Source organism: Leishmania infantum, chromosome 10 (genome assembly GCF_000002875.2).
Source record: "Leishmania infantum JPCM5 genome chromosome 10".
NCBI lineage: Eukaryota > Euglenozoa > Kinetoplastea > Trypanosomatida > Trypanosomatidae > Leishmania > Leishmania infantum.
Window position 1 is genome coordinate 77,873 of NC_009394.2, and position 11,893 is coordinate 89,765.

The following is an 11,893-nucleotide window of genomic DNA, read 5'->3' on the forward strand; positions in this document are numbered from 1 at the left end:
TGAACCATGACCATCGTCCATCCTGTGGCCGGCCTTCTCGCTTTCCCACCACTCACTGTCTTCACGCTCTTCAACGGCAATAAAGGAAGGCTGAGCACGCCAGCGTCCGCTGCGCCTGCGCCTCTCACCACCGAGGAGGAGGACCTCTGCCATGAGGCCGCCGCGGAGCGGGGAGACCACAGCGACTCGTCAGGCTCCGCTGTGATTGGCGAAGGCCCGCGAGCGCCGATCCACTCAATACGGACTGGGCTCCGCTGCACAAGGACGAGGCCCATCCAGCTGCGGCAGCCGCCCTCGCGCCGCCTCGAGCACGGTGCCTCCAGAGGCAACTGTCAAGGGCATCGGCTGCCCGTGCGCATGGCCGATGAGCAGCACCCCCAGGCGCCATAACAATGAATGGCCCGCTGCCTCGGCGGCGCACCGCCATGCACAATGTTTCTCAGCCAGTCGCGTTGCCGGTGCTGCCATGGCCGCTTCCATGGCAGTGAGGTGGGCACCTTTGGCAAAGGCCCAGAGGCGGGCTACCTGTGCCATCCGGACGGCAGCGCGCGCGCAGGCCGGCAAGCCGCTCTTGCAGCCCAGTGAAGAGGGCGGGGGCGCGCAAGTTCGCGATCGCGCGGTCGAGGTTATCGCATGACTGGAAGTCTCGGTACTTTGTGCTGAGCCCCGTGAATGACGGCACCTGCTGCTACACAGACAAGGCGGCGGCCACGGTCGGGTCTGAGAAGCAGGGCGGCGACACGAAGAGCGATGGTAGCGCGAGCCACGATGCCGACGCCGAACCGGGCAGGGAGGCATTGGAGGCAAGGCGGGCCCAAGGGCTTCGCTCCAGTCGACAAGCGCAGTCGCGTTCTGACTCAACCTTACATCTCAAGCTTATCGCTCATTGTCCTGTAGCACGTACGACAGGAGCATAGACATCATCATCTTTTAGTCCAAGGAAGGTGAGAAGGAGCTGCGGCTCGTCCTCCAGTGCGGCACCATCGAGGAACGCAGTGCTTGGATTACAGCGCTGGAGGCCCACCGCCACGCCGTGAACAATCTGACCGACTACTCGTCCGCCGCTAATGCGGCAGCCAAGGCAAATGCGAAGGAAAAGAAGATGTGCGAGGAGGTTTACTGGTAATGCGGCGGTACGGAAGCGCTGGTTGACGGCGGTCGTTGGTTGCCACAGTGCGCGCTCCTATCACCCTCAATCCACGTATTGCTTGACACGTTCAGCGAGTGCGTGGCAGCTGCGGCACCTGCTACTCACACATCGATGCCTGTTATGAGCACCAATAGGTGAAGGGGGGAAAGGGGGCGGGGGCCGACAACGGACACTCGGGAAGAGGTGAAAGCGAACGCGGCGCCGGAGGCAGAGGACTCAGTGCTGCGTCGCCTCCTCTTCTTGCTTTCTCTGATCGCTCTCCCTTCATGCACTTCTTTGTGTGTGCCAATGCATGTATGTGTGTGTCTCTCGCTGTATTGGTCCGCCCTTGAGTTGCGCTTCGGTCCGCAATGCCATGGACTCTCTCGCCCGGGTGTACGCATCTCTACGGTGTCGTCTGTTGTATGGTTTCCACTGCTTCGTGCCTAGCTCGGCGCGTACGCTGACCGAGAGAGGGAGGAGAGGAAGCTTGCACAGGCGCGTGGAGCAGGCACGGGGGCGATGTGTGGGTAGAAGGGCACCAAAAGGGAAGACAAGCTGCCGACGAGGCCCATGCCCCCTCACACGCACACGCACCCCTCTTCGCTCTCCCTGCCGGTCCTTTGCCCCACCCCCGCCACTGCACGCATACGCACACGCACATGCGCAACGGTGACCCGAGAACACCACCAGAGAGAGAGGGAGGAGGCGAAGGCAGAAGACCAGCCCTCGTGTACATTCTTCTCGGATACGTTTTCATCTTTATCAGTCGTCTCCGCTCCTCGTGATGACGTCGGGACACCGCTCAGCGCGTGGTGGTGCCACAGGGCCCAGCACACCCGCTCTCTGTGCGGGAAAGCCAAAGTAGCCGTTCCCCCCCCCTCCCTGCTATCCCTGCCAATGCCGAGCCACTTCTGGTGGTGAAAGTTTCAAGCACCTACGACATGTGGAAGTTAGAGCGATGCGTGGCTGCTGGTGTCGGCGGCCAGGTCTTGGGCGGCGTGGCATCGGAGCGAGCCGAGCCCGTGAACACGTCTGTGCCATCCGCATGATGGGCGGAGAGTGTCCGCGTGGCTCGAACGTGTCTTGCCCCCGGCCCTCGCACCACCCACTGGTGTGGGGAGCCTGAGCGCCACACGGAGAGGTGCACGGGGCGGCGACCGGCACAATGCGAGCGGCTGTGAGGCGACCTGCAGAGCAGGTGGTCGGTAGAGCTCGAGGCAGGGGCCGCGTTCTCAGATGACTGGGGGGGAGGCGGTGCGTTGGCTGTAACGCGTGTGCCTACGGCTGCTGTGTACGACGCGATGGGGCCTGCGACGGGCCGGGGCGCGTAGAGCGGAGTTTGACCTCATGTTGTCTGGCAGGAGGAACACGCGAGAACGCGACAAGATGCCCGTCGCAGTTTCCAGCAGCCTACGCCATTTTCGCTTTGTGCCGGCTTCGTCCCCCTCGTCTCTCGACTCTCGCCGCCGTCCTTCTCCCATTCCGTTGTGCAACGCTTGCTCCGATGTTTGTTGCCCACTTGCCGGATCGCCTTGCCTTCCTCTTTTTTTTGTGTTGTGTTGCTGTTTCGCCTGCCTCCCCTACTCTTCCCCTCTCGGCCTCGCCGCTATCAGCGTTGTGTGTGTGTGTGTTGGATGCACTGGCTCTGGAAAGACAATGTGCGGCACCTGGGAGAGGCGGTGCCCACTCCCTTTCCTTGTCTTCTTCGGCCCACTCCTCACTCTCGCTCTGCTCTGTGGCTCTCCAACTGTTCCACGCACAGACAGACATGAGTGCACGCAAGAGGCAGTGTTGGATGTGGTAGTAGCCCGCTGATGCGACACGCAGGCAATGCAGGAACAAAGACGAGGGCGCAATCGGAAATGACCGCCGCTGCGGCATTCCTTGCTTAGCGCTTGATGGCGGCTGTGGGATGCTCTCTAGCCTCCACCTGGCACGCTGTTGAGGGGCGCGTGTACACCTGCAGGAGGAGGAGGAGGGGAGGGGGTACCGTGTGATGCACCGCTCTTCGTCCTTGCTCTTCATTCCTCCCTCACGAACTTCTCTGCAGCAACGCCTCTCCTTCTCCCTCTCCCTCTCCCTCTCCCTCGCGCTCACGGCGGCACAACATTGTGTGTATCCCACACCTACATGCACAACCCCTGCTGCGCATGTGACACGAACGCAAGCGCAGAGTAGGAATACACATACTAATCAAGGATCGCCTACGCGTCGTTGCATCGCACGAGGCGTTCGATCACAGTTCTCCTGTCCACTGACCACCTCCGCCTCTCCCCATCCCTCTTCCCTCCCCTCGTAGTTCACATAAACGCTTTCAACAACGCTCGCGCGAGTCGATCATGTCGAGAACGCTGTACACGCTGTACGAGGCGCCGACAGGCTACGCCATCTTCAAGGTTCGCACGACCGAGGAAATCGGCGCCGAGGATGTCGCGCTGCAGAAAGAGCTGCAGAGCTTCAGCACCTTTTCACCGTGGGTGAAGCTCGTGTCTTTTGCACCCTTCGAGTCGCCTGAGAACGCGCTCGAGGACGCGGTTTGCATCTCCGAGAACCTGATCAGCACCTTCCTCAACAACTTCCTCACCGCCGCCTTCGCGAAGAAGGTCGCCAAGAACGAGGCGAACTGGGAGCTCGGCGTGCAGGATCCGAAACTGGGCAGCGCCATCCACGACGAGCTCAACATCCCCGTCTTGTGCAATGAGACCGTAGCCGAGATTAGTCGCTGCATCCGCCTCCACGCTGAGAAGCTGCTGCCGGAGCACAACGAGGGCGATGTGCCGCGCGCGCAGTGCGGTCTCGGTCATGCGTTCTCGCGTAACAAGGTCAAGTTTAACGTGCACCGCAGCGATAACATGATCATCCAGGCCTCGGCGCTGATGGAGCACATGGACAAGGGTGTGAACCTGCTGGGCATGCGGGTGAAGGAGTGGTATGGCTGGCACTTCCCCGAGCTGGCCAAGGAGGTTCCGGAGCCGCTCAAGTACGCCAATGTTGCGTTGCTAATCGGTAACCGCAACTCACTGGAGGCGGTGCCGGAGGAGGATGTGAAGGCGCAGCTGGGCGACATCCTCGAAGGCGACGAGGCGCTCGCGGCGCGCGTGTACGAGAAGGCGGTAACGTCGATGGGCGGCGACATGGCGGAGGTGGACTGGGACTGCATCCGCACTTTTGCGAAGCGTGTCGCATCGCTGGGGCAGTATCGTGTTGCCCTGGCGCAGTACCTCGTGGACAAGATGATGCTGGTGGCCCCAAACCTGACGCAGCTGATGGGGCAGACCATTGGCGCGAAGCTCATCTCCAAGGCCGGCTCTCTTACAAACCTCGCCAAGTCCCCTGCCAGCACGATCCAGATCCTGGGTGCCGAGAAGGCGCTGTTCCGCGCCCTCAAGAAGAAGAAGGGCAACACCCCCAAGTACGGCCTCATCTTCCACTCGTCTTTTATCCAGCGCGCGTCAAAGGAGAACCGGGGCAAGATCTCGCGCTACCTCGCCAACAAGGCCGCGCTCGCGTGCCGCATCGACTGCTTTATGGACGCCCCGCCGACAGTGTTTGGTGAGAAGCTGCGCGAGCAGGTCGAGGCCCGCCTGAACTTCTTTGACACTGGCAACAAGCCCCCGAGCAACAAGGCCGCGATGGCTGAGGCGCTGGAGCAGTACCAGCGCATCCTCCGTAAGCGTGACCGCAAGCAGGCGGACGAGGACGCCGAGGAGACTCCGAAGAAGAAGAGCCGCAAGGTCGTGGCCGCCTCTGAGTCCGAGTAAGGTAGCGCAGTGCGCACGGGAGCGTAAAAGCGATACGCCCTGCGGCGCGTCCCTTTCGCCCCTGTCGTTATCTCCCGTGGCGCCATATGTGTGTGCGTGTGTGTGTGTGTGTGCTTGTGTTTTGTTTTCATGCTAAGTCGACTTCCGTCAGCGTGGGTGTCCTTGAGACGTACTCACGCACCCGCGGAGGGCGAGCGCGGGCCCCGAGATGTTTGCGTAGGCACCGCGTGTGCGTGGCTGACGTGCGGAGACGACAACGATAACTAAAATACAGCTTAGCGATGAAGAGAAGGTTAAAGGAAAGAGAAAGCGCTGTCTCCATTATTCTCTTCTCACTAAGACGTGTGTGCGCGCGCCTGTGTGCGGTACATGCACATGCGCACACTCCGTCGGGCGCCGCTTTCCTTCCCGTTCTTTCCTGTCTACGTTTCTGGCAGCTCGGCGTTAAAAAGAAATAGAGACGCTCCAGACAACTCCCCCGCTTGCCACCCCGCCAGCTCCCAGAGGGGGGGAGCGCAGCAGGTGCGTTGCGCGCGTCAGCGTGGGCGTCCTCCTGCACGCTGTGCTCCTTCGCTTCTTCATTACTCTTCTTTGCTGAGTGAATTTATGTGACAGCCGGCGTATGCTGTAGTGGAGGAGGGGCGGTGGAGGGGGTGGCTAGCGCTGGGAGGGGGGGCACAACAGCGGCAGACGTACGCAGGAACGAAGGCGCCTCGCTCTCAGTACCCTTCTCATCCATCTCTGCGCCCCTTTTCTGAAGGGCAGCCCTTTCTCTTACCCTGCTATTGTCTGTGATCGGTGATCACGGACGGTTGCACCCCCCCCTACCCTGCACTCAGCACGGGTGCCTCCCTGCGTACACGCACGCAGGCACGCCTACTTGTTGTACTTCGCGTCACGGCTGTCCGTCTCTCTCGCTCTTCTCGTCGTCACATGGTACCCCGACACCCCTTACATACGCATACGCAGAACTGCAGCGCACACACGCTCTGCTTCATCAAGAGAGAATGCATGCATGTGTGCGTGCGCAGCTCCGCTCGTGAGCACCTTCTACCTCTTTTCTTCTCTCTCGCCCCCCCCCCCGTTTTTGAGCCATGCTTCGCACATCCTATCTTCTCCGACCGACCCGGCGTGACGGCGCTGATGGCGCTGCCGCAGCTGCTCCGACGGAGCACTTGAGCGACGTGTACTTGTGCGCGTCTTCACCCCCGGTGATCGAGGAATGGGTGGGGTGGCCTGACGCGCCATGCGTGCTGGCTGGCAGCATACGGTACTTCATCGACACGCGCGGCGCACTGTCACCATGCGCGCCTGCGGAGTCATCGGCGTCGCGCGCCGGTGGCACGAAGGCGCTGTGCATTGCTGAGGCGAAGCCATCACCGAACCCCCCACCGGAGCTGCCCAGCGCCGTCCCCCTCGACGGGCTTTGCCGTGCGTACGAGGCAGCAGACGGGCGCAGCGGGAGCGCCTTCCTGCAGGTGTACTCTGTTGGAGCTCACGGTTTACTTTCTCCAGAGGCCAAGGCCGTGATAACTGGGTGCGCCATGGCGGCGCTGCGGTCGCGACTGTCGCACCTGCTGGGCCTCCTGCCGCACGAACGATTAAACGAGGCCGGCTCCGCCTTGGGCATGAGCGCCGTGGCAGTACTGAATCGGTACTGCCGCGCGTCTGCTGCCCTTCCACCGCCGTCGCCGAGTTTGATGCGGCCTCGATGCGGCACCGACAAGGATGGCGGTGGCATGCGCGGTGGAGGCTGGGTGGTGACATGGGCATTGGAACTTGTTCTCTGTGTGGCCGCTTCGCTCATCGCCGCTGGGCCGCCGCTGGCCACCGCGTGTCCGCCACTGTGCGTGAGCGACTGCGGGGAAGTCATAATGGCCTCGTTGCACTTTGGCCTCGGTGTACGGCTGCAGCGCGACGCTGTTGCCCACCACGACGAGAGAACGGCCGCATCTTCCATACCACTCACATCAGCTGCCGAGAGGCGCCCGCGCTACGCTGCCCTGTCCGTACAGCTCACAGAGTGCACACCAGCATCCTCGCACCCGCTGGATGTCCGCCGCGCTGTCGATGTCACGAGAGTTATCTACGTGGACCATATTCGCTCTGCGCAAGCGTACGCTGAGGATGGCACGGACGCATTCCAGCGACTTGCGCGGTGTGCAGGTCGAGTCAGCGATCCGCTGTCACTGGCAACGGCACGAGATGCCTGGGCAGAGGCACTGCAGTCTTATCAAGCCAGCGCCACCGCTTCGCAAGGGGGCGTGCTGTTTGTGCTGACGCACGACCTGTCAGCGCAGTCTGGGCCGGCCGCCCTTCTCCCCTTGATGGTGCGCGAGGAGCGAAGTCGTTCTCACGCCGCCGAGATGTCGCACGACGTGGTCTTTCCGCCGGCTCTACGCGACCACGTCCTCGCCTCCGTCCGTGTGCGGAGCGCGCCAGCGTACTTCAACCACATTCTTCTGTGCCAAGCGTGGTCTTCGGATGACGTGGTTACTGAGGCCTACGCACGCCACTGGGCAGACAAGCTTGCGTACGATAGCGCTCTGGCGCCTGCTCGCGTTGCCGTGCAGTGGAGGGCGTCTCTGCTCGTGCCAAGTGCAAAGGAAGGTGCGGCCGTTACCTCGGGTGCAGGTGAGGGCCAGACACTGGCGCCTACCCCGCTGCAGTGGGTTCTGTACACTGCTCGCCGTCAGCTCGTCGTTGCCGTTGCTAATCGGTCGCAAGCCGTGCTAACAGGACGGCGACTGGGGCTCGACCGTGCGGCTGCACCGGCGACTACCGAGGTTGCTCCGTTTTCGCCGTCTGCGCTCCGTGCATTGGCGGAGCAGTGCGTCAAGGCGCTGCCCGTCGCACGTGGACTGCTGGGCTGGCACTGTCCGTGGCCTGTGCCATCGTGCTTGCAGAGCACTGGCACCCGCATCGCAATTCCGTCCGCCGCTGCAGTTGAAGAGGTGTTGTGGGCGCTGCGCATGTTGGGCAAACTGCGATGGAGAGCGGCACAGCTGTACGAGGCGGCTGGCGACTCGGCCGAGCAGCATCAGCAGCTGCGCGCGTTGCGAGCCGATGTGCAGCGCTGGTCGTCGCGTCGCCGTGCGCGAGCGCTGGCGGCTGATGGCGCTACCCTAGCGTCTGAAGCGGCTGCGTGGACGCCCACGGTGGAAGATGTTGTATGCCACGTAGACGACGGCGACTGGGGCGCGCTGACCAAGGAGCTATCGAGCATGCTGCCCCCAGCGTAACGGCGGTGGCGTCTCCCTTAACCTCTCTGTCGGCCTCTATGCATGTGCGCAGCTGAGTCCGCAGTCGCCTCGCCCCTCCCTCACCACGAAACGAGAACAGCACTGAGGACCCCTCCGTCCTGCCAAGCCCGCCCTCATCGTGCCCTCATCGGTCGTGTCAAATGGAGGTAGCGCGCACGTCGCGTGCCTTTGCTCCCCTTCGCGTTTCGGATTGTGAACGCGCGCCAGCGTGGTGGCAGCCTTGTGCATGCGTGCCACGTGCTGCTGCTGCTGTCGGCACACGCCCGCCCACCCAGCCACGTCCCCAGCTCAGGCGCCAGCACTGTTTCTCTGCTATGCGTCCATTCTCTTTCCTCGTCCACACCTGTCCCCCTCCTCCCCCCCCACACACACACACTGCGACACCGCCCTCAAAAAAGTGCTCTCATCGAGTCCATCCCTTCACACACCCTACATCCGCCATCACGCCCATCTCGCGCTCTGTCTTTCCCGGGCATACATACCCCACCATTACCAGCGCTACCATTTTCGCCTTCACTGCAGCGATCACCACTCGTACCACTGCGACTCTCATCGAGCCCTAACGTCAAGCAGCAGCAGCATTGGCAACGAAAGGAGCCGCATCCGTAGCCGTCGCGCTACAGACCCCGTTCTTCCCTCCTCTTCTCTCTCGCACCCGGCGCTGGGCCCCTGCGAACTGCTGTCGTCCTGGCGCTTCATTGCTCGCGTTCCTTTTCCCTTCCGCTTGTACTCTGTTCGCGCACACCATGCCGACGATTCGCAACCTCACAGCTGTAGCGGCCGTGGTGGCGGCGACGGTGCTGCTGGTTGCAACGAGCGCCACGGCGCAGGCGGACCAGATGTGCAGTGACCCGGCAAACCCGTTGGCGAGCATCGATTACAGCGACGCGGCTGTGCAGGCCTGTGTAGTTGCCCGGTGCACCACGACGCTGAATGTCACACCCACCATAACAGCAGACGGCTTCTGCGACGGCGTGGCCACCTCCGAGTCGTCTGCTCCGTGCAACAAGCTGGAGATGGGCTACAATGCGTACTACGCCTGCCTTGTGCACGCGCTGCAGGGTACGAATACGACCGGCCTCGCCGAATTTGGTGCTGCCGCCAAGGAGTTCTTCAGCACCCCCGGCTTCCCGTACCGCCTCTCCCTCCTCGGCTGCTACGCATGCAACCATTACCGTTTAACCGTATTCCCGTCCTTGGACAGCAAGTGCTCGAACTGGACCTGTGCCACCGTCTCTTCGCAGAGCCCGTCTGCGCCAGCTTATGGCCAGCCGGACGAGGGCTACAACCACCGCCTGTGCAGCACGGGCTGTATCACGGGCATCATAATGATTCCCTTCACTGTTGTCACATGCGCCATCTTCTTCGCGTGCGGGTGCTGCTGGCCGTCCCCATCGCTGAAGACGACCTACGAAGCGATGCTTCAGGAGGAAAGGCGAAAATACCGCCGGCACCCCGCAGCCGACGACGACGATTCGCATGACCTGGATAACGGCTGCTATAGCCTTGCGCACGAGCCGGCGCCCGTAAGCGATCAGAAGAGCCACCCCGAGGTTGCGGGGCAGCACTCTGTGGGAAATTAGGCGCCTACTATGTGCACAGAAACGTAGCCCATATGCACAATCTTCTGGATGGACCTCAAATCTCGTGCACGCGTGTGTGTGGCAGAGAGAATGACGGCAGCGAAAGTGGACCAATGTGCACAGGAAAAGTGAGAGGCAGCCGGTGTGAGGTGTGCATCTAGGTCAACCCCTCCCTCATAAGCGTCGTGCACGCGCATCACTAGAGGTGCTCTGCCTCTCCTAATCACACACACACACACACATGCACGTACACGTTGCATCAACGTGGGGATGGTGTGGGGTTTGCTCGCAGACCAGCCACTTCGCATTCCTCAACGCCCACAACGACACAGAAACAGACACAGACGTGCGAGAACAGGCTTTGATGGCTCGGTGTGTGTACGCGTGTGCCTACTTCAGTGTATGTATGTGCATCAGTGCAGGACTTTCATAATGTGGCCTTCGCTGCGTGCCACTGTCCTCCTTCACCTTGGCTTTCTATTATCATTGTCTCCCTCTCTTTGACGGCGGGTGTTCTCCCTCCTCCTCCTCCTCCCCCCCTCCCATCCTCATCGTCCTCTTCTTGTGCATCTTTCGTCTTTAAAGCCCCTCCCCCTCTCCCTTACCATCTACGCACACACATACACGCGCGCACGCCCGCCATCCGTAAAAAATTCCTTTTTTCCTTCGACGTTGTATCGGCCTTTACGGCGTTGTCTGTGGAGGTTTCGGTGTGTGTGTGTGTGTAGAGGTGTTGGTTTGTGTCGGTGCCGTCTTGCCCTTTTACGTGGTGGATGTCTTTCAGTCGTTGGCGCTCATTCCCGTCCATTTCTCTCTCTCCTTCCTTAAATATACGTACATATACATATATGTGCGCGTGTGTGTGCGTGTGTAGGTAGGTTTGTGTGTGTATGCGTGTGTGTGCGTGTGCTGTAGCCCTATATGCCTTGTGCTGTTCGCCGCATGCAAAGTAGCGAGCGCTCACAGACAGGTGAATGGGAAGAAGGAGGACGATGTGGTCGCCGTGCCTCGTGTGCATGCATCCGTATGCAACGCAACCACCCTTTCGTGTCTTCTTATGGGCACCACCCCTCCCCCCCCCCCACACACACACATATATATATATACAAGCCTCACCATTCTTCACCAACAGCATTTCTTCATCTGCCCGCCGTAGCATCCCTCATCCTCACTTCACTCCGTCATGGGCTCACTATCGGTGGGATTTTAGACGCCGGTCAAACGCCTCATCTCCCCCCTCCTCGTCCTCGTCCACGAGCTGCCCACTTCTGCTGCTGACGCAGCAACGCTTGTATGTTTCCGCGTATGTCATTCCCGTTGTTTTCTCTCGTTGTCAACCCTGACTCATCGGCGGAATGGTGCACCGTGTAGGTGCTGGCGGCTTCTTCCTTTGTTCAGTTCACGCTGCTCTTTTCGTGTTGTGAATCTGTGTCTCACAGCCTCGGCAGTGGCGTGTGCGCGTGCGCGTGCGTGTGTGGGGTCTCCTCTGTGCGATGCCTCTCTCTCTCTTGCACATCGCATCTGGTTTTCCGTTTCCCAGTCGTGGCGCTCGCTTGTTTACTTGTTTCAGTCGTGTTTTTATTGTTGTTGCTGCCTTGCTCACATTCGTCGCGCAATTCCCCCACCCGTCCTACCAGCGTATTCGAACCACGGTGCGTGGTGGGCGACCGACGAGAGGCGATCTGAATTCGTAGAGATGTGTCACGTGACGTCGACCTCCACGTGCAGACAAAGAGGAAAGGCCGTAGGAGAAGCATGTAAAAGCACGGTGCATCTTGTGCGCTCGCGCTTTCTCGCGTCATGAAGATGGTGAGGCTTTAGCGTGCGCTGGTGCCGTCAATGATGGCGGCAGACGACGCCTCGCATCAGATATATGCGCGCCTTCCGCTCACTGGCATCGAATTTGTCGATACCACACACGCGAGGGTGTAAGCTGCATAAAAGAACGGCATTGACAGCCCTTGCCAGCAGAGTTGGAACGCAGAAGCGCACCTTTCACCCCCAACACCTCTCGCACTCTCTGAAGCGCACACGCTTTTTTTTTCTGCAGCACCTGCTTCCTCAGCTAAGCGGTCCATCTTTCTCACCCGTCCCCACACGCCTCACTTCTCGCGTTTTACCGTTCGCTTTCGTCTGAGCGGCTTCGAGCTTCAT

The 11,893-nt window shown here is 61.0% G+C and overlaps 3 protein-coding genes across 3 annotated transcripts; all 3 read left to right on the top strand.

Moving 5' to 3' along the window:
- Positions 1-3,471: 3,471 nt before the first annotated feature.
- Positions 3,472-4,893, top strand: LINJ_10_0210 (putative nucleolar protein; the record flags this gene model as incomplete). Its single annotated transcript, XM_001463633.1, has 1 exon — positions 3,472-4,893. One exon carries the CDS (start codon positions 3,472-3,474, stop codon positions 4,891-4,893), a length of 1,422 nt encoding a protein of 473 aa, XP_001463670.1.
- A 1,094-nt stretch (positions 4,894-5,987) lies between these two features.
- Positions 5,988-8,135, top strand: LINJ_10_0220 (hypothetical protein, unknown function; the record flags this gene model as incomplete). The annotated part of the gene is made up of 1 exon (XM_001463634.1): positions 5,988-8,135. One exon carries the CDS (start codon positions 5,988-5,990, stop codon positions 8,133-8,135), a length of 2,148 nt encoding a protein of 715 aa, XP_001463671.1.
- Positions 8,136-8,902: 767 nt separating this feature from the next.
- On the top strand, positions 8,903-9,739 carry LINJ_10_0230 (hypothetical protein, unknown function; the record flags this gene model as incomplete). The annotated part of the gene is made up of 1 exon (XM_001463635.1): positions 8,903-9,739. The coding sequence occupies one exon, from the start codon at positions 8,903-8,905 to the stop codon at positions 9,737-9,739; it is 837 nt and encodes a 278-aa protein (XP_001463672.1).
- Between the last annotated feature and the right edge of the window lie 2,154 nt (positions 9,740-11,893).